We start from the raw sequence: 24,823 nt of genomic DNA on the forward strand, positions 1-24,823 counted from the left end.
CTTGACCAGACATCCTAGCCCTCTCACGTTCCACGTGACTATCCTTACTGGGGGTCTCTCACACCCCCCCCCCCACCTTTCTTTCCACCATCATCATACCCCCGGGCCCTGCCCCATAAGCCTGACCCGCCCCTGTCCATTGTTAACATCGAACCCCTTCCCTCCCGAGAACCTTCCCTACATTTCCTCCTGAAACAACATCCCCCAACATCTATCCCTTTCCCCCCCCTCTCGCTCGCCTCATGGCCCATTGAAGCCTGCTATCCAGGCTCTAACGTCCGCAGTCCTCCTCTCCCTTCACTAGCTGACTTTAGCTAGCTAGTGCGGGTGGCTCTCTCCTCCTCCTCCTCGCCTCGCCTCTCCTCCCCCCCTAAGACATATCATCCCCTTCCACCCAGTCCCAGAGAAAGAAACAAACAAACCCAACAATCCAACCCATACAATTCACTAACATAACATTTAACTGTCGCAACACAGAGTGCCAATCAACCCACCATTAACTTGAACTCTGTAACAATGCAAAGAGAAGTAGATTACAATACAAATCCGAAAAAAGAAAGTTATAACATTTATACATTTTCTGGCTGTTCAAACACAGTCCACAGTCTCCCTTCCAGCTCCGCTCTTCATGTCTGTCCCAAGCCTTCGGCCTTCACGAACACCTCAGCCGCATCCGCTGTCTCAAAATGAAAGTCTTTGCCGTTATACGTTACCCTCAACCTCGCTGGGTATACCATACCAAACTGTACCCCCTTCTTGTACAACGTCGCCTTCACTCGCCCAAACGCCACTCGTCTTTTTGCCAACTCCACCGTCAAGCCCTGGTAGATCCGAACCGCAGTACCGTCCCATAGCACTTCCCGCTTCTGCTTTGCCCAGTTTAATACCTTCTCCTTCATGCAAAACGTAAGGAACTAAATAATTGCTGCCCTTGGCGGCTCGTTCACTTTGGGCTTCGGCCTTAATGACCGATGAGCTCTGTCTAGCTCATACTGGGAGGGGTTCTCACCCTCCCCCATCAGCTTCGCCAACTTCTTAGCGAAGTATTGTGTTGGCCTTGGGCCCTCTGTCCCTTCGGGCAAGCCCACAATTCTCAAATTGTGCCGCCTTGAGCGGTTTTCCAAGTCTTCAAGCTTTGCGCGGAGTCCTCGGTTAACCTCCACAACCCTCCGCAGCTCATCCCCCATCGAGGTGACCTGGTCGCTGTGTCGTGACACGACTTCCTCCACTTCCTTCATTTCTCGCCCTGCTCTCTCGCCTCGGCCAATGCCTTTGCCACCGCCACCTTCAACAGGGCAATTATCGGGGCAATTGCCTCCTCCACCAGTGACTTCAATACGACCACCGTCTCCTTCCTCAAGGCCTCCATGTGCCTCGCAAACTGTTTTTCCAGCTCCACCGCCATCACCTCGGTCACCTTCTCCACCGTAAATAGTGCGGCCCCGCTTCCGCCATCCTGTCAACACTTTTATTCGTCTTCTCCTTCAGCGGCGAACCGGCGTTTCCTCCTTTCTTCGACGCTGCTTTTCGCATCCTTTAGCGGCTTATTGTTTTTTTTACTTTCTTTCTCTTCTCCTCCACCCTCCTGTCCTTCATTAATCGGAATTATTCTTTTTTCTTTTGAAAAAAAAAGGGAAGAGAAAAAAAACCTTCACCAAACTTCCTTAAATCTTCAAATCTTCTTTCTTTCTCCTCTGCATTCATTCAGAGCTCCCCTGCGACCAGGCTTCAGCCTTCTTTCTTCCTCCTTGGTGGGAGCCATCCGAAGTGGGACACGTCACTTATATTGTGCCCTGGACTCGGGTCTGCCGTCTCGGCCTCCTCGTAGCTCCGCCCCCGCTGCTGTGGCCTCGACGCCGCGCTGGGCCCAGGGCCTCAGCCCCGCCGCCCAACACCCGCGCGAGGTTCTTTGCCGGCTTTTAAACCCTCCCCGCTGGCTGCTCGCGACGGCCCCAGAGGCCAACAATAGTCAGGGGGGTGCGCTGAAACTCGGGGATTTCCCTGAAATCGCCACGACTCGTGGCCACCGGCGGGTGCTCTTCGCACTGCGGCCGCCCTGCGCGCCCACGCCACCGGAAGTCTGGACTGTACTATCTTTATACATTTTTAAAATAGAACTGAATAATTTTCCTAGTTCGGGATAGGTGCACAAAGCTCTAAGCTGCTGACACAGAATCAAGTGACTTGATAGCTTTAGGGCGGCACAGTGATTAGCACTGCTGTCTCACAGCTTCGGAGACCAGGGTTCAATTGCAGCCTCAAATGACTGTCTGCGTTGGTTTCCTTCCACAGTACAAAGATGTACTGATTAGATGGATTGGCTACGCTAAATTGCCCCTTAGGTTAGATGGGGTACTGGGTTACGGGGATAGAATGGAGGCATGGGCTTAAGTAGCATTCTCTTTCAAGGGCTGGCGTATACTCGATGGGCCGAATGGCCTCCTTCTGCACTGTAAATTCTGTGATTCGATGATTTGAGGTAAAGGTTTTGAACCATATGCTCAGCTTGTGTCAATTATTCCAAATGGCAGGAAATGTCCTACCTGGCCACGAAGTGAAGAAATTATATATGCTCGTTCAGCTTTAGATATAGTTGGGTGGGTTTCTGGTGTGCTACTCGCCAACATGAACCATAATAGGCACCAGGCCACACCAAATGCACCTGATGAACAAAAAATAAGTTATTAAAATGTATAATGATAGGAGACTTAAACACCAAAACAATTTGTTATGTTACACACACACGTGCATTTAAATGTAATTTTTTCCAGCATATTCACATTTCCAATATCCTACATTTTATATTAGTATTGGCAGGGAAATTGTTTGCATTTGTTGTCATTATTCCAGTGAAGCTGTCCAGGAGTCCATAAAAATGCAGGATGATGTGGAAATCTAGAGTCAGTTTTTCTACGTTTCTTCAGAGAGTAACTGTTGAGACATCCCCAGACTGCAATCAATAGGAAATCTTGAGAGGTGATGTGAATTTCAACTCTTATACTGATCGTCTTAGTGAAAATCATTTGGGGGGGGGGGGGAGGAAAAAGAGGAGAAAATGGCACCTTGTTAAATGAGGTGTAACTGGGTTTTTTAACAATATTCTAAGTTCATTATTATGCTTTACCACCCTCACTGATCCTGAAAAGTGAATTCAATATTAGTGAATGTCAACTTTCTCCATTCTAAGGAAATATTTCAACTAAAAATAAACATTTTTAAAAATGTTAGCTTTATTTTAGCTTCAACCTTAATCCAATCAATCATTGCTTTCGCTATCTGTAAGTTTAATTTAAAAAGTGAAAAAAAAATTTAAACTTCACTCTTTGCTTCAATTTATAATGGAAATATAAATATAAAAGCTGGTGGGTTTGCAGGGTATAATTCTGTCCTTACACTTTGGATTACTAAAGTGGAGAAAAGTGGGGCTGGTTAAGGCGAGGGATTTGCACCTGGAAGAAGGGTTTGCCAGTACAGATGCATTGAAGGAGGGGGTTGAGCTCCCGAGAAGAAGTGAGTTTAGGTACCCCCAGGTAAGGGACTTCACGTGTAAGGTTTGGAAAGAGTTCCCCAGGTTGCCGAGGTACACACTGCTGGAACGACTGTCGCTTCCGGATATGGAAGGGAGGGGGTAGGACCGGAGACACATACAGGTGGCTGGGAGAACAGGGGGTTGAGGGGATGGTGAAGATTAAGAAGTGGGATGGGAAGCTGGGAGAGGAGATAAACTGGGGAGTATGGAGTGAGGGTCACAAAGAGTAAATGCGACCTCCTCGTAAGCAAGGATGAGCGTGATACAGTTGAAGGTCGTACACAGGGTACATATGCAGGCAAGAATGAGTGGGTTCTTTCAGGGAGTGACAGACGAGTGTGAGAAGTGTGGGCTGGGACCAGCGAATCATGCACTATGTTCAGGGGCTGAGAAAAGTTGGAGAGATTCTGGGCAGGAGCGTTTGCTGCGCGAGCAAGGATAGTAGGAGAGGAGGCTGAGCTGGAACCTCTGGTGCGATATTTGGGATATCTGACAAGCCGGAGCTGATGGAGGAAAGGCAGGCCGAATTTGTGGCCTTCGTCTCTTTGATTGCCCAGCGATGAATTTTATTGGAGAGGCGGTCAGCAACACCACCGAGGGTGGCAGCCTGGCTGGGTGATTTATATGACTTTCTTCGGCTGTAAAAGATCAAACACGAGTTAAGGGGTTCAGCGCAGGGTTTTTAGGCAAAGTGGGGATGTTCGTTGCTGTGTTTGAGGAGTTTTTCATCACGGGGGTGTGTGTGTGTGGCGGGGGGGTGAAAAAGGGGAAAAATCTGTACAAACTGTGTAGTTGTGTTGGGAAGTTTGTTCCCTGAATTGTTTATATGATTTAACTTTTCATATACATTTGAAATAAATAGGTTTTAAAAAAGGAAGTGGCGGCTAGTTAAATAGTTGATGCATTGATTTTAATTTTCCAAAATTCTCCAGATTCAGAAAGGTCACATTAGATCAAAAAAATAATGAATAGAACTCCTTTGTTCAAAAAGGGAGAACAGAATGCAGGAAACTCCAGGTTCAACATTGCCGGAGGGAAAATGTTAGAAGCTATTGTTAAAGATATCATAGCAGGGCACCTAGAAATATTTACAGCAATCAGGCAGAGTCAACATCGTTGTGTAGGGCAGCATGCGGCACAGTGGCTAGCACTGGGACTGCAGCACTGAGGACCCGAGTTCGAATCCCAGCCCTGGATCACTGTCCGTATGGAGTTTACACATTCTCCCCATGTCTGTGTGGGTTTCACCCCCACAACCCAAGCTGTGCAGGTTAGGTGGATTGGCCACACTAAATTAACCCTTAATTGGAAAAAAAAATAATTGGCTACTCTAACTTTTTTTAAAAACATGGTTTTGTGAATGGGAAATAACGTTCAACAAATGTATTGGGGTTCTTTCAAGAAGTAACACATGCTGTGGATAAAGGGGAACTGGTGGATGTACTATATTTAGATTTCCAGAAGGCATCTGATAAGGTTATTGCAAAAAAAAAAACTATGGTGTAGGGGGGTAGCTTATTGGCATGGATAGAAGATTGGTTAGCTAACAAGAAACAGAAGTAGGCATAAAGTGGGTCTTTTTCTAGTTAGCAAGATCTACCTCCACGATCAGTGCAAGGCCTCAACTTTTGACAATTTATATAAATAACTTGAATGAAGAGACCAAAGGCATGGTCACTAAATTTGCTGATCACACAAAGATAGATAGGATAGTAAATTGTGGGGCAGCATGTGGCGCAGTGGTTAGCACTGGGACTCCGGCACTGAGGACCCAGGTTCGAATCCCGGCTCTGGGTCACTATCCGTGTTGAGTTTGCACATTCTCCATGTCTGCATGGGTTTCACCCCCACAACCCAAAGATGTACAAGTTAGGTGGATTGGCCACACTAAATTGCTCCTTAAGTGGAAAAAAAAATTGGTACTCTATTTATAAAAAAAAGGATAGTAAATTTTGAAGAGGACACAAAGAGATGTAGATAGGGTAAATAAGTGGGAATGGCGTATAATGTTGAAAGTGTAAAATTGTCTATTTTTGCAGGAAAAATAAAAAATCATAATTATCTAAATGGTTAGAGACTGAGGAATTGAACAAACGAATGTGATACAAAATGGGATAATCAGATCATTGAATCCCTCCAGTGAAGGAGGCAATTCATTCCATCAAACAAACAAAGAACAAAGAAAATTACAGCACAGGCACAGGCCCTTCGGCCCTCCCAGCCTAAGCCGATCCAGATCCTTTATCTAAACCTGTCGCCTATTTTCCAAGGATCTACTTCCCCCTGTTCCCCGCCCGTTCATATATCTGTCTAGATGCATCTTAAATGATGCTATCGTGCCCGCCTCTACCACCTCCGCTGGCAAAGTGTTCGAGGCACCCGCCACCCTCTGCGTAAAAATCGTTCCACGCATATCTCCCTTAAACTTTCCCCCTCTCACCTTGAAATCGTGACCCCCTTGGAATTGACATCCCGACTCTTGGAAAAAGAGTGTTGCTATCCACCCTGTCCATACCTCTCATCAGGTCCCCCCTCAACCTCCGTCTTTCCAACGAAAACAATCCTAATCTACTCAACCTTTTCTTCATAGCTAGCACCCTCCATACCAGGCAACATCCTCGTGAACCTCCTCTGCACCCTCTCCAAAGCATCCACATCCTTCTGGTAATGTGGCAACCAGAACTGCACGCAGTATTCCAAATGTGGCCTAACCAAAGTCCTATACAACTGTAACATGACCTGCCGACTCTTGTACTCAATACCCTGTCCAATGAAGGCAAGTATGCTCCATGCCTTCTTGACCACTCTATCAACCTGCGTTGCCACCTTCAGGGTATAATGGACCTGAATTCCTAGATCTCTGTACATCAATTTTCCCCAGGACTCTTACGTTGACCGTACAATCCGCTCTTGAATTAGATCTTCCAAAATGCATCACCTTGCATTTGCCTGGATTGAACTCCATCTGCCATTTCTCTGCCCAACTCTCCAATCTATCTATGTTTTGCTGTATTCCCTGACAGTCCGCCTCGCTATCAGCAACTCCACCAATCTTAGTATCATCTGCAAACTTGCTAATCAGACCACCTATACCTTAGTCCAGATCATTTATGTATATCACAAACAACAGTGGTCAGAGTACGGATCCCTGTGGAACACCACTAGTCACCCTTCTCCATTTTGAGACACTCCCGACCACCACTACTCTGTCTCCTGTTGCCCAGTCAGTTCTTTATCCATCTAGCTAGTACACCCTGAACCCCATACGACTTCACTTTTTCCATCAACCTGCCATGGGAAACTTTATCAAACGCCTTTCTGAAGTCCATGTATATGACATCTGCAGCCCTTCCCTCATTAATTAACTTTGTCACTTCCTCAAAGAATTCTATTAGGTTTGCAAGACATGACCTTCCCTGCACGAAACCATGCTGCCTATCACTGATAAGTCTATTTTCTTCCAAATGTGAATAGATCCTATCCCTCAGTATCTTCTCCAACAGTTTGCCTACCACTGATGGTGCATCAAGTCTGCATCAACCCTCTGAAAGAACACTCTACTTAGGCCCACTCCCCCGCCCTATCCCTGTAACCCCACCTAACCGTTGGACACTAAGGAGCAATTTAGCATGGTCAGTCCACTTAACCTGTACATCTTTAGACAGAGGGGAAACCGGAGCACCTGGAGGAAATGCACCCAGACACAGGGAAAATGTGCAACTCCACAGTCATGCAGAGAGATTGGTGTGTTCTAGTGCACGAATCACAAAAGGCTATCATTGAGCTACAGCAAGTAATGAGGAAAGTTAATGGACTGTTATAATTTATTGCAAAGAAAATTGAATACAAATGTAGAGGCTATGCTTCAGTTATACAGGGCATTGGTGACACCACATCTGGAATACTGCGTACAGTATTGGTCTCCTTATTTAATGAAGGATATAAATGAATTGGAGGCAGTTCAGAGAAAGTTTACTAAACTACCTTGATTGGGCAGATTGTCTTATGAGGAAAGGTTGGACAGGCTAGGCTTGTATCCGCTGGAGTTTAGAAGTGCATCAAAAAGTATCACAAGCGAATCCAAGTGTCCATCAGGGATTTAGATTATTGACTTTCTTGTTATGGCTGGAATAATAAATTTACCCCCAGACATTATACAGCACAAGACAGACCAGGAGCTGCTTTTGGAATGGGCAAAGGGACATGCCCATTTTTACTGAGACTAATGGTTAAGGTAAGGGAGAGGGAGGACACAAGGATTCCAGCTGCTGATTTCTATTCAGTGAGTCTTGCTGAATGATTTGTAATGAGACCAGCAAGAATGGAAATTGACTGCAAGTAAATACTTAATCTGAGTGGCCTGTTTACTGATAATTGAATATAATTTCCTTCCCCTATGATGATTTTGGACAGATGAAAAGGGAAAATAAAATGCTCGAGGGAATGTTCCTTTCTGCTTTATTAAAGTACGTTCCTAACCAATCGAATAACAAGCATCAGTAGCTACTTGGATTAAGTGCTGTGGGGAGAGGAAAGAAAGAATAAAGGAAGAAAGGAAACAAAATTATTAGTGTGAGAATGAGATGATAGATGGTTTGTAATTAAACCATTGTAAAATCTTACCAAATATGTAGAATACATAAGACCAATCCAAGAAATAGCAAATTATTCCAGACAACGGGAGAGAAACAACTGTTCCAAATTGAGCACCTAGAAAGTAATGAAATTCCAGATTTAGAGAACACTCCACTCCATGATAAGTATTCAGGATGGCACATTCAAATTAGCATTCAATTTCAATAGTTTGTACAGCCTATCAGGGTTTATACAATGTAAGTGAACATCAATCCTTACAGGTCTTATCTTCACTTTATATAAACCGGACAAAACATTTCCTTCTAATCAGCTACAGATTAAATTATACCACAGATAATGACACTACAAAATATTTTACACTCTTTGTGAATACCATCATCCACCGAGAACAAATACCAGCACAAAGAGGCCACACGAGAAACAGATAATTACATTTTCATTTGGAAACACATGCAACATGTGGGAGTGAATCTAACGCTGTGATTCAAGTAATGAATGCTGCTTGACCTCCGAGCTGCCAGAGCAGAAACTAAATAGGAACATCTGAAACAACTAAGAGGGTTTCATCATCAGGATCCCTTTTCAAATACAAGCCCTTACAAAACAATATGAACAATGATTTTGTACTTTGCGATTGTTTTAGTATTTAAACACTAAATGTCTACATGATCAGGATATTGGTTTAAAAATAAAAGTAATAAACCAGGTACACGAGCTGAAAATGCAATCAATAGATGCACAATTTTTGATCAATTATTTCATTATTACTAATGTAAATTCTGCTCCCTCAGTGTTACCTTCTGCACGTTCAGAACACTGTACCGCAAAATCATTTAAATAGAATTAACTCACCTGCGTATGATAAACTGACGAGTGTGCTCCGTTCTAGAGGTGGAGCCCATTGAGCCCACATTGCATGCATGGCAGGGAAGGTCACACCCTATTACATAATCACAGTAGACACAAGCAAAAGTTCAACCTTTTAAATTAACAACCACTGGCAGCCAAATTGGGCAAAATAAGTCCATTGATTTAAATGCTACTTGCCACTAATTCCATCCATGTCCTTGGCCAATCCAGACTTTACTCGACTGTTCAGAACTTTGCTATTCTATTGGACCAAGTTGAGATACTGAGCCCATTTCATCCCCAAGTCAGCCCACTTCCTTGCCCATAATATTGATCATTTCCATTCCTGCCTCGGCCTATCTGCTTAGTGATGCATTTGTTACCTCCAGTTTCAACTATACCAATGCTCTCTCCTGCCCCACCCTATCAGTATAACCATCTATAGTCCAAGAACTATAATATTATAATATAACTAATATTAGAGAAATTGGGCAGCACAAGTAGGTAGCACAATGGCTTCACAGCGGCAGGGTCACAGGTTCGATTCCCTGCTGGGCCACTGTCGTGCGGAGTCTGCACGTTTTCCCCGTGTCTGTGTGCGCTTCCTCCGGGAGCTCCGGTTTCCTCCCACAGTCCAAAGACGTGCAGGTCAGGTGGATTGGCCATGATAAATTGCCCTTAGTGACCAAAAAGGATAGGAGGGGCTATTGGGTTACGGGATAGGGTGGAAGTGAGGGCTTAAATAGGTCAGTGCAGACTCGATGGGCCGAATGGCCTCCTTCTACACTGTATGTTCTATGTTCAACTCTGATTTGCTTGAACTCTGGCCTTGCATCTGCCACCCTGCCATTAGTAGCGTACCTTCAACTTTCTGATCCCTAAACCTCTGTAATGTTCTCTCTAAATCTCTCTCCCACACCCTCCTCAAGATCTACCTCTTTGAACAAACTCTGTCACCTATCACTTTCTTTGACTTGGTGTCAAATTTTCTTTGTTTACGGTCCTGTGGAGCATCTTGGAATGTTTTGCTACTTATGTTGCCGTAATGAAAGATCATGAACCCAAAACCGCAACGCCATTTCTCTTTCCACAGGTGGAACTAGATCTGCTGTATGTTTCTAGCATTTTATGTTTTAATTTCAGAAATCAAAAACATTTTTTAAAAAACAATACATATTTACACATATATGCTGATCAATGATGATTTCTTAGGAAGGCTTAGGAAGAAAGTGACTCCAAAATACTGCTCTGATTTAGAAATGAATTACACATTCTGGCAACATTTATAGTAGCCAAGGTTTAGAATACCCCAAAACATTAATGTTAGAGAAATTGTTTTGAAATTATGGCTGTTCAAAGCTCTAATATTTGTCAATTTGTATAATGCACCGCTTTTATGAAAGCATAACTAAACAGCAAATGAATAAAAAATGTTTACTACTTAAAAAACCTGCACAACTGTCAAAAGTAATCAACCTGTCATGTTTATTCTCTTTGGCTAACCACAGGTGCTGTCTGACCTGCAGAATTCTTTCAGCATTTATTTCAGATTTTCAGCATCCTTAGTATTTTGCTTTTGGAGGCGGTAAGTAGTGAGACAGCAATCAGGTAAACCCAAAGGTCATGTTGCTTCACAGTGTCAGAGACCTGGGTTCGATTCCCGGCTTGGGTCACTGCCTGTGCGAAGTCTGCACGTTCTCCCAGTGTCTGCGTGGGTTTCCTCTGGGTGCTCCGGTTTCCTCCCAAAAGTCCCGAAAGACATGCTTGTTATGTGAAATGGACATTCTCCCTCCGGTGCACCTGAACAGGCGCCGGAGTGTGGCGACTAGGGGATTTTCACGGTAACTTCATTACAGTGTTAATGGAAGCCTATTTGTGACACTAGTAAAGTTTATTAATATAGAAATCAGTATTCAAATAATTATCATTCAGAAGGATACATTTTCCTTTGTGATGCTACTTCTGTGAGCTTTGTCCCCTCCTCCACAGGTCAATATGACCGTTTCACCCATGTCATATTTAATCTGCACCACAATGGTTCATTATTGACAGTAGGTGCAATAGGAGCTAGAATTTCAGAAGTGAACTGGTCCCAATTTAGTAATTACAGAAAATTCAAACAACTCACCGCGTTTTTAAAAATTATAATTAATGCCAATTTGACTTAGTATCTTCCTTCCCAATAAAGATGCTATAATTTCTAGGAATCACAGGAGTCAAATCAATCAAAAATCAATGAGCAGTTATTTACACTCAACAAATGCTGCACGCATTTGAATGTTTCAATTATGTGAAATGCTTAAACATATATGAAACAAAAATGTTCGAACATACCTCTCCCAGACCTTCGGTGACCCTCAGTGCAATTACGCAGTAGGCACTCAATGATGCCGCGAGTGGAGTCAACAGTGTTAAACATGAAGTGCCCAGTATACCAAAGCCAAGTAACATCTTCCCTCCATATCGGCCTGCCAGATATCCACCAGGAATCTGAGTAATGATGTAACCAAAGAAGAAAGCACTAAGTATCCATCCCTGTGTATCCGAATCCCAGTCATATACCTTGCCCTGCGGAGACAAATTGATAAAAATTTGTAAAATTATCCTCTCAAAACTGAGCTCATTTATGTTTAAAGTACAGATAAAATAATTGAACTCAGGATAAATGTAGAATTTGCAAAATATTTGAATCTCCACAAATGAAGGTTCAAAATTTTATTCATACAGCAGCACATCATTCAGAAGGAAAATTTCAACCATTCATTTTGCTTGAAACGTGTTCCGCTTCTGAGCAACGTTTTGTTCTCAGGATGAGGGTTGCACTGGCAAGGGCACATTTATTATCAAACCCAATTGCCTTGAGTAGGTGACCCTTCTTGAATCACTGCAGTCCTTGTACTGATGGTGCCACCATGTGGTTATCTAGGAAATTACAGGACTTAGCGATAATGAAGCAAAAGCATGAAGCTCCCCTTTCAGGATACTGTGCAACTTGAGGAACTTTGTCTTCCTGTAACATTGCTGGTTTCGTTCTTCTTATTGGTCAAGGTTAGGGACGAGAGAAATGCTTTGAAAGCCAATTTTGATTTGCTCTTTGGTTACCAGTTTTTGAGTAATTCTAGTGGGACTGAAGCCAGTAACCTACAGTGTCTCTAAACCATATTGCCATAGTAACTGGAGGAAGTCAATGCACTGGAATAGAGCACTGTAAGCTTTAAAATGGGTTCATTAGGATGCTTGCTTTGTATTGTATTATAAGTATTGCACACATGATCAATGTGAAATGCTTCAAACCTATTATAATAGCCTCAAGGTAGCATGATTACTATTGATATTTGACAAGATGATATACAATTCATCTTGAAAGATGCTTTTTCAATCTACGCTGACTGAGAAATGCCTGACTTGGAATACTGTGCCTTTGATTTCTCCCAACAGAAAACAACAAGAGTGCCGTTCTAACTTGTATCATTATTGCAATCAAAGCAATTTTGACACAGACAGCCTTATTGAAATCTTTACATTATTCAAATTAACATGTACATTATACTTCCAAATCGAGCTGCAGTAAACAAAGCCATACTGCCAGCTTGACATAAATCTTACTATGTGCTCTGAAATAGGAATTTAATAGCAAGAAAACATCCTACAAGGGTGTCGGTGCCAAAATAATTTAAATTGGATAATTTTAGTGCTTCCTATTGGTAAACTAATTAAGACACTATTCGTCTCAAAATTCCTATGGAATCTTTTGAATTTCCTCAAAATGCCACTACTCACCCTCTCACTCTCTCAAGGTGAATGAACTAAATATTACGTTTTTTAATTCTCATGGGGTGTGGACGTCACTGGCAAGCCCAGTATTTGTTGCCCTTCGCCAATTGCCTTTGAGGAGGTGGTGGTGACAGTTGAATGGCCTGCTAGGCGTTTCAAAGGCCAGTTGAGAGTCAACTACATTGCTGTGGGTCTGTTATCTACAAAGGTTAAATAAAAATAATTAAGAATCAAAATTTGAAATACTTCTGCTTTGAAAGTTTGCTGATGTGCTGAGCTGGAGCAGCAGTTACCACTCGAGTTTCAAACTGCAATTCCAGTTTTTTTGCAGTAGTGGAGAGCCATACACACTATAGGAATTAGGAGAAGTTGGCAATTCTGCCCTTTAAGCCTGCTCTGCCATTCAATCAGATCATTGCTGATCTCTTCCTGATCTCAAAAGACACCTCCCTGCCCGTTCCCCTATCCCGTTAACCTGTTTTATCAGAAATCTGTCGCCTTCTTGAAACCATTTAATGATTCAGACTCCACTGCACTATGCAGCAGCAAGTTCCACAAATTCACCACCCTCTGAGTCGTTCCTCCTCATCTCAGTTACCACCTCTCAACCTATATCTGGGACCTCACATTCTAGCCCCTGTGGCACCCCACTAGTTACAATTCGCCAGACAGAAAAGACACATTTATTCCAACCCTCTGCTTCCTGTCAGTCAGCCAATCCTCAATCAAATCTAGTGGTCTAACACAAATCCTCTGCGATCTCACTTTCTGGATCAGTCTTTTATGGAGCACCTCGTCAAACACCTTCTGGAATTCGAGAGATACCATACCAACAGGTTCTCCATTATGGTTGAACTAAAGCAAATTTGTCAAGCATGACTTACCCTTCATAAAAACATGCTTACAATGCTGGATTGAGCTTTGTCTTTCCAAATGTTCAGTCATCTTCTCCTTAATGATTGATTCCAGCAACTTCCCCACCAGAGGTCAAGCTAACCGATAAGTTTCCTACTTTTTTTGCCTCTATCCCTTTTTGAATAGGGGCGTCATATCCAATCCACTCTGACCGTCCCAGAATCCAAGAAGTTACAACCAATGCATCCACTATCTCTGCTGCCACCCCCCCCCCCCCCCCCCCCCCCCTTAATACCCTTGTGTGCAGGTCATCAGGTCCCAGAGACTGAGCTGTCTTTAACCCCATTAGTTTATTCAATACCTTCTCCCTCGTCATGGTTATTGCACCAAGTTCCTTTGCATTAACTGCAGTTTCTGTATATGTTTTATTAGGTGCAGAAGTACGTCCACCGTGAAGGCAGGTAAAATATTGGTTCAGTACCTCTGCCATCTGTGTTCCCCATTATTGCCTCACCAGTATTGTCCTCTAGGCTATTCTCGTCCTCTTTATATACTTATAGATGCTTTTGGTGTCAGTGTTTTTTTCTGCTAAAGTTTATTTTAGCTCTTTTGATTTAATTTTTTGTAGAATCATAGAATTTACAATGCAGAAGGAGGCCTTTCGGCCCATCGAGTCCGCACCGGCTCTTGGAAAGAGCACCCTACTTAAGCCCACACCTCCACCCTATCCCCGTAACCTTTTTGGACACTGAGGGCAATTTAGCATGGCCAATCCACCTAACCTGCACATCTTTGGACTGTGGGAGGGAACCAGAGCCCCTGGAGAAATGCCATGCAGACACGGGGAGGACGTGCAGACTCCGCACAGACAGTGACCAATGCCGGGAATCAAACCTGGGACCCTGGAGCTGTGAAGCAACTGTGCTAACCATTGTGCTACTGTGCGGCCCTTAAACTTTAACTTTAAACTTCTCCTAATCCTCCGGCTTACCACTCGCTTTTGCAGTGTGGTATGCTCTAGTTTTTGCCTCTGTCCTCTTTGACTACCTGTTTTGGCCATGGAACGTTTTTCTCCCTTTTACAATTCCTCTTCCTCTCAGGAATGTACTTTAATTGAGTGGTTATTTAATATTTCCTTGACCATCTGCCATTGTTCCTCAACTGTTCTGCGCTCGGACTCCTGGTTGCGGTGATGCAGATCTAAGCCGCACGTTCGGTAGCTCATGCTTTTTTCGGTCTTTTGGGCTCTTTTAAGGGCCCGTAGCGGCGCTGGTTGGACTTTTCCCCATGTGGGAACACTCTCTCTACGATTCTCCACCGGTGGATGGCCTGGACTAGGAACAGAGCGGTCAAAAAAACTCGGCTTTGGAGCAGAGAAAGGTGCGAGGCAGAAGAAGCAAGATGGCGGCGGGCAGGGAAGCAGCAGTAGCGTGGCAGCAGTGGGCGTGAGAGCAGCAGGAGCTGCTTCAGCGCTCCTTTAAGGAGCTGAAGGCAGGGATTCTGGAGCCGTTTAAGGCCTCCCTGGACAAGCTTATGGCGACCCAGACGGCTCAAGGTGCGGAGATCCGAGAGCTTCGGCAAAAGGCCTCGGAGGGCGAAGACGAACTCTTGGGCCTGGCAGTGAAGATGGAGTCACACGAGGCCCTGCATAAGAAGTGGTCAGCGAGGATGGAGGAGATGGAGAACCGGGCCCGTCGGAAGAACCTGCGGGTCCTGGAAGGTTCGGATTTGGGGGCCTATGTGGCCATGATGCTGAACATGCTAATGGGTGCGAGGTCGTTCCAGGGTCCTTTGGAGCTGGAGGGTGCCCATCGGGTGCTGCTGAGGAAACCCAGGCCAGGCAAGCCGCCTCGGGCGGTGCTGGTCCGTTTTCACCGCTTCGCCTACCGCGAGTGCGTGCTGCGTTGGGCGAAGAAGGAGAGGAGTAGCAAGTGGGAGAATACGGAGGTCAGGATATACCAGGACTGGAGTGCGGAGGTGGCGAAGAGAAGGGCTGGCTTTAACCGGGCGAAGGCAGTGCTTCACAAGAAGGGGGTCAAGTTTGGCTTGTTACAGCTGGCACGCCTGTGGGTCACGTATAAAGATCGCCAGCTATATTTTGACTCCCCGGAAGAAGCCTGGACTTTTGTTCAGGCAGAGAAGCTGGACTTGAACTGAGGACTGAGGTCTGGGGAATGCTGTATACAGCCCGGAGGCTTTGCCCTCCTGGGTATCCTTTCGCTTTATCGGTTCTGTTGGGTGGTCTGTTTTTGCTGTTCTGCATTTCTTTTTCTGCTTGTTTGGGACTGTTATCTGTTTATTTGGGTGTTTTGTCATGTTTGGGATCTGTATTTTGTTCACTGGTTGAGAGTTTGGGTGGGGTTCACAGTCCTGTTGGGTCATGTGCCTGTCTTTTCCCACGTTTTGGGTCGGGGGGGCGGGGCTTGGAATCGAAGCGCGGGCTTTTCTCCCGCGCTAGAGGAGCGTTGAGCGGGGCCGGCACTGGGGAGGTGGTTGTGTTGCACTGCGGGGGGGGGGGGGGGGGGGGGGGGGGGGGGGGCGTCATTGGGGTGGCGGGAGCAGCAGGAGTCGGCTGACTTACGGAAGTACAATGGAAGGGGTTACGCAGCTGGGGGGGGGCCTAGCTTGAAGGGGGGGGGGGGGGCGGGGGTGTACCATGTTGCTGCTGGAATGGCCACGGCAGAGCTGGAGCATGAAGAAGGGGTCGGGATGGGGGTCTGTCGCTGTGAGGAATGGGCTGAGCGGGGGGCGCAGGCACGTGGCGGACTGTGGAAGGGTGATGGCTAGCCGACAGGGGAGGGGGGCAGGCGGTCCAGCTGATCACCTGGAATGTGAGGGGACTGAATGGGCCGGTCAAATGGGCCCCGAGTGTTTGCGCACCTGAAGGGGCTGAAGGTGGATGTGGCCATGCTTCAGGAGACACACCCGAAGGTGGCGGATCAGGTTAGATTGAGGAAGGGATGGGTGAGCCAAGTGTTTAATTCGGGGCTGGATGCAAAAAGATCCCGGGGGGGGGGGGGGGGGGGGGGGGGGGGGGGGAGATCCTGGTGTGGAAGAGGGTATCATTTGAGACATCGAATGTTGTGGCAGACAGAGGCGGGAGGTATGTGATGGTGAGTGGCAAGCTGCAGGGGGAGCGGGTGGTGCTGGTCAATGTATACGCCCCGAATTGGGACGATGCGGGTTTCATGTGGCGCATGTTGGGCCGGATTCCAGATTTGGAGACGGAGGGTCTGATAATGGGGGAGGATTTCAACACGGTGCTGGATCCGCCACTGGATCGATCCAGTTCCAGGACGGGTAGGAGGCCTGCGGCGGCTAAGGTGTTGAGGGGGTTTATGGACCAGATGGGAGGGGTGGCTCCATGGAGGTTTGCGAGGCCGAGGGCCAGGGAATTTTCATACTTCTCCCACGTGCTTAAGGCCTATTCCCGGATCGACTTCTTCGTTATGAGTAGGGCGCTGATTGCGAGGGTGGAGGATGCTGAGTATTCGTCGATAGCGATTTCCGACCATGCCCCGCACTGGGTGGGCCTCGGGCTGGGGGAGGAGAGAGACCAGCGCCCGCTTTGACGCTTGGAGGTGGGGCTGCTGGCGGATGAGGAGTTGGGGGGGACGGATTAGAGGATGCATTAAGAGGTACCTGGAGGGCAATGACAATGGGGAGGTCCGAGTGGGGATGGTCTGGGAGGCGCTGAAGGCAGTGGTTAGGGGGGGGAGTTGATCTCCATTAGAGCCCACAGAGAGAGAAGGGAGCAGAGAGAGATGGAGAGATTGGTAGGGGAGATGGTGATGGTGGACAGGAGATACGCAGAGGCCCCGGAGGAGGGATTGCTGAGGGAGCGGCACAGCCTCCAGGCTGAGTTCGAATTGTTGACCACCAGAAAGGCGGAAGCTCAGTGGAGGAAGGCACAGGGTGCGGTGTATGAATATGGGGAGAAGGCGAGCAGGATGCTGGCACACCAGCTCCGGCGAGCAGGATGCTGGCACACCAGCTCCGTAAGCGGGCTGCGGCTAGGGAGATTGGTGGAGTTAAGGATCGGGGAGGAAATGTGGTGCGAAGGGGGGTAGACATTAACTGTTCTGCGCTCATTTATTTGCGCCCAGTCTACTTGGGCAACTCTGTATAATTGCCTCTGCCCAATGCTGAAACTCTAGTATGGCACTCTGTCTTCTCAAGCTCAATCTGAATTTGAAATTCTAGCATGCTGTGATCACTCCTGAGAGCATCCTTACCACAAGACTATTTATCAACCTCTCTTTGCTTTATAATTCTAAATCTAAAATATCCTGCTCTCTGGTTGGGTCCATAACATATCACTCTAAGAAACAATCCCTCATATGAAATCTCCATCGAGGCTACCCTTGCCAACTTGATTAATCCAGCCAATATACATGTTAAAATTACCCATGATTACCATTTTGTCCTTAAACCCTCATTATTTCTTGATTTACACTATGCCCCACTTTGGAAGTATTGCTCAGGGAGCCTGTTAATTACTCTTACCAAGGAATTGTTTTCCTTGTTTTTTTATTTACACCAAGATCGATTCAACCTTTTGGCCCTTCGTGCCAATATCATTTCTTAATACCTTGACATCATCTTTAACCAATAAAGCAACTCCACCTCCTGTTCCATCCTGTCTATCCTTTCTGAATACTATGTAACCGTTGACATTCAACGCCCAGTCCCAATCCTCCTGCAGCTATGTTTCAGTAAACCCCACCAAATCATACCCATTTGTCTGCACATTAACCTTATTCCAAATACTGTGTGCATTTAAGTGCAAGGTTTTAAAATATATCCTGCTAATTTGTCTTTCCCTTGTAGGGTTTTCTTGTGCACTATGCTTTTCACAATTTTTTTGGACCTTGCCTTGCAAAAATGCCTCTCGTCCATGCAATATAATACCTGAAGATTTAATATCCAACTTTAGGAAGAACAGCAATATGAAATGAAATGAAAATGGCTTATTGTCACGAGTAGGCTTCAACGAAGTTACTGTGAAAAGCCCCTAGTCGCCACATTCCGGCGCCTGTCCGGGGAGGCTGGTATGGGAATCGAACCGTGCTGCTGGCTTGCTTGGTCTGCTTTAAAAGCCAGCGATTTAGCCGAGTGAGCTAAACCAGCTCCTGATTATATAGATTATAATAGATTATAGAAGCCCTTACACTGTATATTCCAACCCTGGTATCAACTTCCAACAGCAATTTCCAGTTTCCCAACTCCAATCAGCGGCTTCTCCAATCGCATCTCCGTATCTCTAGAGCCATACGGTGCAAGAATGATGATCATCAGGGTGTTCGTGCCAAACAGCCAAAGCTGCATAACCAATAATCAAACTCACAAATTTCAGGCACTGTTCAGCATTGCAACCAGCTGGCAGCTCTTAAGATTGTGGCCTGCTGTCTTTTTGACCAGGGCATGGACCTTATGGGCCTGTCTGTTAATTCAGCTTTTCAAAACTGTATTGATGTTTTGGTGTCGCTGTGACCATCTGAATCACAAGTGCTGTCTTATGAAGCACTAGTTCTCCTGTACTACTGACTTTAAACTTACATGTCCAGATACAAAGCACCAACAGTGGAAATTATTAATAACTGCCCAGCCCAGCAGTCACATGGGTATATTTCCTTCAAAGTGGAAAGAACTGTACACATGCAGTCATGCTAATGTTCTGCATCCTGTCCTGTCCAACAATGCAACTTCAGAAAATTCAGAGCACCAGCAACTCAAACAGAATGCAGGTGTTTCCAATAATGCCAAGTTAGTACTATGGGCTTTGGCATCTACACTGTGGAAACAGGTTTGAGAAGCGTTGTAGCCCATGGTATAACATTATATGATATAAATCGTGGAAACATTCGGTGTATGAAAATAGATTATCGAAACACACATTGTTTACAATTTCTGCGCTAAAAGGTTCAGTAAAGATTAAATTTCCTCTGGATGCACAAGCTAGAGATACTAAATGTTATCTTACCTTTTGCACATGATTGCGTTGAGTAGAATTGGAATGCGGTGGACATGCCTCAACGCTCCCGTTCTTGGGAGAAGTTACATTATCATCGAGCATCGCGACCATTGCCACGCTGAGGTTGACACGTAGTGCATATACAACAAAAAATCCCCAAAAGGCCAAAATAGCCAAGTTATATCGAGAAGAGCAGCATGCCGATACTGGATGGAATATTGAGAACAGTTGTTTGAATAATATATGTACGCCTTACATGAAATACCATCTCAAATGTAACAAACATGCTAGAAACGTAGGCAGGGATTTTAAATGATATGGCACCTTACGATAAAACCAACCATGGTTTTGTACAAATTAATCAGTGGACTTTCCATCTTTGATACTTCACCCATTAGTCTTTTAAATTCTATTTTTTAAATTATTATTTTCTAGCCCCTTCAGTACCCATGTTAAGGCCATACTGCCTCCATTGATCTCAGCACATCTTCCTGAAGGATAATAAACAGACAAGTTAAAAAAAAAATGTTTTCATTAATTTTTTTAACAAGTTTTACAAAATTAAAAAACATACAAATACATTGAACAAAACATCAACCCCGTATAAATCCCCAAGCAACCTACCGAAAACAACAAAAAAAACAGAAAGATAAAGAGAAGAAAACCCCTCCCCCAGCTATCCATCACCCCCCCCCCCCAACAGCTAACTGATTAATTCTCCGAAATACTATATAAACAGCCGCCATCGCTGATGAAACCCTTCAATTGACCCCCCTTACGGTATATTTGACCTTCTCAAGGTGCAAGAACTCCACCAAATCCCCAAGCCATGCCGAAGGACTCGGCGGTGTTGCCAACCTCCAACCGAACATAATCCACCTCCGCACCATGAGGCAAACCAAGACATCATTCCCCGTACCTGTCTGCAACTCCGGCACATCCAAAACAGCTACCAAAGGCAGGGTCTTAGCTCAATATTTAGGATCGTCTATATGGTGTCAAAAAAGGACCTTCAGAAACCAGCCAGCTTAGTACAGGACCAGACTATGTGTGTGTGGAGTCCCTTTGTGCAGGGTTCGCACCTATCCTCCACCCCCTTAAAAAACCAGCTCATCCTCGCCTTTGTGAGGCGCACTCAAAACACAACCTTAAACTGAATAAAGCTCAGTCCCGCATACAGCATTCACCCTCCACAGTGCCTCACCCACACCTCCTCCTCCAGTATTGGCAATTGTGAGTGTCCAAATTTGGTGCCATAGCCAGCAACTGTTTCATAAACGATACATTGTCCCAATTCGGGGCATACACATTCACCAGAACCACCTGCTTCCACTCCAATACCCCTACTGCCGTTACATATCGTCTACCCAGATCCACTACAACCCTCTCCAAATGGAACCCAACCCTAGTAATTAGAAGCCTTGCCCTCTATACTGGTCACCCAGGCCATGAGCAAGTCAAGGAGACACAGCCGGAGTGAGACACACATAAGAGCGGGAATTTGGAACTTGGTAATTTGGTGCAGTGAGGTAATCAGGAAAGGCAAGTGGCAAGTCTAATTCTGTTTTTCACTTGAAATGCAGTGTATAGATTAGTGTCTAATTGGCTGAAGCTGCCCCCACCCTAATTGCTGAGGCCGTTATATGTCAGTCACCCGAGGCCTGTTTAGTGGCACAAAGGTGTCTTCTTCTCTTTGGACGGGGTGGGGGAAGAGGAGGAGAGAAACTGAAACTGAAGTGACAACTTAAGGTCAAGCTGTGACCTGATTGGCTGGTTGGGAAGCTACACTAAATTTTAAAAATTTAGCATTGTTAAACTAATTAAACATAATTACTTGATTATAATTTAGAGGGGTAGCCAAGCCAGAGATCGGAGAGTACTGTATTTAGCTTTCACATTTATAGTAGAAATCTACTGCTAGGAAACATATAGCTAACAGTAATTTTTTTTAAACTTTTAAATTTAATTTACTAATTAATTGACGCAATGTCAATTAGAGGGGTGCAGTGCTCTGACTGTGAGATGCAGCAGGTCCGGGTGGCTTTATCTGCAGAAAGTGCACCCAACTGGAGCTCCTCACAGACCTCATGGTTCGGTTGAAGCATCAGTTGGATGCACTTAGGAACATGCAGGTGGCGGAAAGCATCATAGATAGCAGTTATATAAATGTGGTCACACCCAAGGTGCAGTCAGAGAAATGGGTGACCACCAGAAAGGGCAGGCAGTCGGTGCAGGAATCCACTGTGGTTGCCCCCCTCTCAAACAGGTATACCCCTTTGGATACTGTCGGGGGGATAGCCTATCAGGGGAAAACAGCAGCAGCCAGAGCAGTGGCACCACGGCTGGCTCCGTTGTTCAGAAGGGAGGGTCAAAGCGCAGAATAGCAATAATCATAGGGGACTCTATAGTCAGGGGCACAGATAGACGCTTCTGTGGACGTGAGAGAGACTCCAGGATGGTATGTTGCCTCCCTGGTGCCAGGGTCCAGGATGTCTCCAAACAGGTAGCAGGCATCCTGAAGGGAGAGGGCAAACAGGCAGAAGTTGTTGTACATATTGGTACTAATGACATAGGCAGGAAGGGGCATGAGGTCCTGCAGCAGGAGTTCAGGGAGCTAAGCAGATAGATAAAAGACAGGACCTCTCGGGTTGTAATCTCGGGATTACACCCTGTGCCAGTGAGGCTAGAAATAGGATGATAGAGCAGCTAAACACGTGGCTAAACAGCTGGTGTAGGAGGGAGGGTTTCGGTTATCTGGACCACTGGGAGCTCTTCTGGGGCAGGTGTGACCGGTATAAGAAGGACGGGTTGCATCTAAACTGGAGAGGCATAAATGTAATGTAAATGTAAATCGCTTATTGTCACGAGTAGGCTTCAATGAAGTTACTGTGAAAAGCCCCTAGTCGCCACATTCCGGCGCCTGTCCGGGGAGGCTGGTACGGGAATCGAACCGTGCTGCTGGCCTGCTTGGTCTGCTTTAAAAGCCAGCGATTTAGCCTGGTGAGCTAAACCAGCCCCTCCTGGTCACGAGGTTTGCTAGTGTCACACGGGAGGGTTTATTTAAACTAGTATGGCATGGGGGTGGGCACTGGAGCAATAGATCAGAAGGTGAAAGCATTGAGGGATAACTAGGGAATAGGGCCAGTATGGCTCTGAGGCAGACCAGACAGGGAGATGTTGCTGAACACAGCGGGTCTGGTGGCCTGAAGTGCATATGTTTTAATGCAAGAAGTATTACGGGTAAGGCAGATGAACTTAGAGCTTGGATTAGTACTTGGAGCTATGATGTTGTTGCCATTACAGAGACCTGGTTGAGGGAAGGACAGGATTGGCAGCTAAACGTTTCAGGATTTAGATGTCTCAGGCGGGATAGAGGGGAATGTAAAAGGGGTGGCGGAGTTGCGCTACTGGTTAGGGAGAATATGACAGCTGTACTACGGGAGGACACCTCAGAGGGCAGTGAGGCTATATGGGTAGAGATCAGGAATAAGAAGGGTGCAGTCACAATATTGGGGGTTTACTACAGGCCTCCCAACAGCCAGCGGTAGAGGAGCAGATAGGTAGACAGATTTTAGAAAAAGAGTAAAAACAACAGAGTTGTTGTGATGGGAAACTTCCACTTCCCCAATATTGACTGGGACTCATTTAGTGCTAGGGGCTTAGGCGGGGCAGAGTTTGTAAAGAACATCCAGGAGGGTTTCTTAAAACAATATGTAGGCAGTCCAACTAGGGAAGGGCTGTACTGGACCCGGTATTGGGGAATGAGCCCGGCCAGGTGGTAGAAGTTTCAGTAGGGGAGCATTTCATGAACGGTGACCACAATTCAGTAAGTTTTAAAGTGCTGGTGGACAAGGATAAGAGTGGTCCGAGGGTGAATGTGCTAAATTGGGGGAAGGCTAATTATAACAATATTAGGCGGGAACTGAAGAACCTAGATTGTGGGTGGATGTTTGAGGGTAAATCAACATCTGACATGAGGGAGGCTTTCAAGTGTCAGTTGAAAGGAATTCAGGATCGGCATGTTCCTGTGAGGGAGAAGGATAAATACGGCAAATTTCGATAACGAGAGATATTGTAGGCCTCGTCAAAAAGAAAAAGGAGGCATTTATCAGGGCAAGAAGGCCGGGAACAGACAAAGCCTGTGTGGAATATAAGGAAAGTAGAAGGAACTGAAGCAAGGAGTCAGGAGGGCTAGAAGAGGTCACAAAAGTCATTCGCAAATAGGGTTAAGGAAAATCCCAAGGCTTTTAAAACATACATAAAAAGTAAGAGGCTAGCCAGGGAAAGGGTTGGCCCACTGAAGGATAGGCAAGGGAATCTATGTGTGGAGCCAGAGGACATGAGCAAGGTACTAAATGAATACTTTGCTTCAGTATCCACCAAAGAGAAGGAATTGGTGGATGTGGAGTCTGGAGAAGGGTGTATAGATAGCCTGGGTCACATAGAGATCCAAAAAGATGAGGTGTTGGGCATCTTGAAAAATATTAAGGTAAATAAGTCCCCAGGGCCTGATGGGATCTAACCCAGAATACTGATGGAGGCTAGAGGGGAAATTGCTGAGGCCTTGACAGAAATCTTTAGATCCTCACTGTCTTCAGGTGATGTCCCGGAGGACTGTGTTGTTCCTTTGTTTAAGAAGAGTAGCAAGGATAATTCAGGGAACTACAGGCCGGTGAGCCTTACGTCAGTGGTAGGGAAATTACTGGAGAGAATTCTTCAAAACAAGATCTATTCCTATTTGGAAACAAATGGATGTATTAGTGAGAGGCAGCATGGTTTTGTGAAGGGGCGGTCGTGTCTCACTAACTGGATAGTTTTTCGAAGAGGTTTACAAAGATGATTGATGCAGGTAGGGCAGTGGATGTTGTCTATATGGACTTCAGTAAGACTTTGACAAGGTCCCTCATGGTAGACTGGTACAAAAGGTGAAGTCACACGGGATCAGGGGTGAGCTGGCAAGGTGGATACAGAACTGGCTAGGTCATAGAAGGCAGAGAGTAGCAATGGAAGGGTGCTTTTCTAATTGGAGGGATCAGTGCCGGGACCTTTGGTGTTCGTAGTATATATAAATGATTTGGAGGAAAATGTAACTGGTCTGATTAGTAAGTTTGTAGAATACACAAAGGTTGGTGGAATTGCGGATAGCGATGAGGACTGTCAGAGGATACAGCAGGATTTTGATTGTTTGGAGACTTGGGCGGAGAGATGACAGATGAAGTTTAATCTGGACAAATGTGAGGTAATGC

General features: G+C 45.6%; 1 protein-coding gene across 1 annotated transcript in view; it reads right to left on the reverse strand.

The window, feature by feature from the left end:
* Positions 1-24,823, reverse strand: part of slc17a5 (solute carrier family 17 member 5) — an 80,265-nt gene that overhangs the window by 29,509 nt on the left and 25,933 nt on the right. Inside the window, exons 2-6 of the mRNA XM_038800482.1 lie at positions 19,587-19,783; positions 11,309-11,542; positions 8,978-9,065; positions 8,153-8,239; positions 2,544-2,662 (exon numbers count right to left, since the gene is read on the reverse strand). Coding sequence (XP_038656410.1) covers positions 2,544-2,662; positions 8,153-8,239; positions 8,978-9,065; positions 11,309-11,542; positions 19,587-19,783 — 725 coding nt within the window. The remainder of the gene's footprint in view (positions 1-2,543; positions 2,663-8,152; positions 8,240-8,977; positions 9,066-11,308; positions 11,543-19,586; positions 19,784-24,823) is intronic.

This window comes from Scyliorhinus canicula, chromosome 6 (genome assembly GCF_902713615.1).
Source record: "Scyliorhinus canicula chromosome 6, sScyCan1.1, whole genome shotgun sequence".
Classification (NCBI taxonomy): domain Eukaryota; kingdom Metazoa; phylum Chordata; class Chondrichthyes; order Carcharhiniformes; family Scyliorhinidae; genus Scyliorhinus; species Scyliorhinus canicula.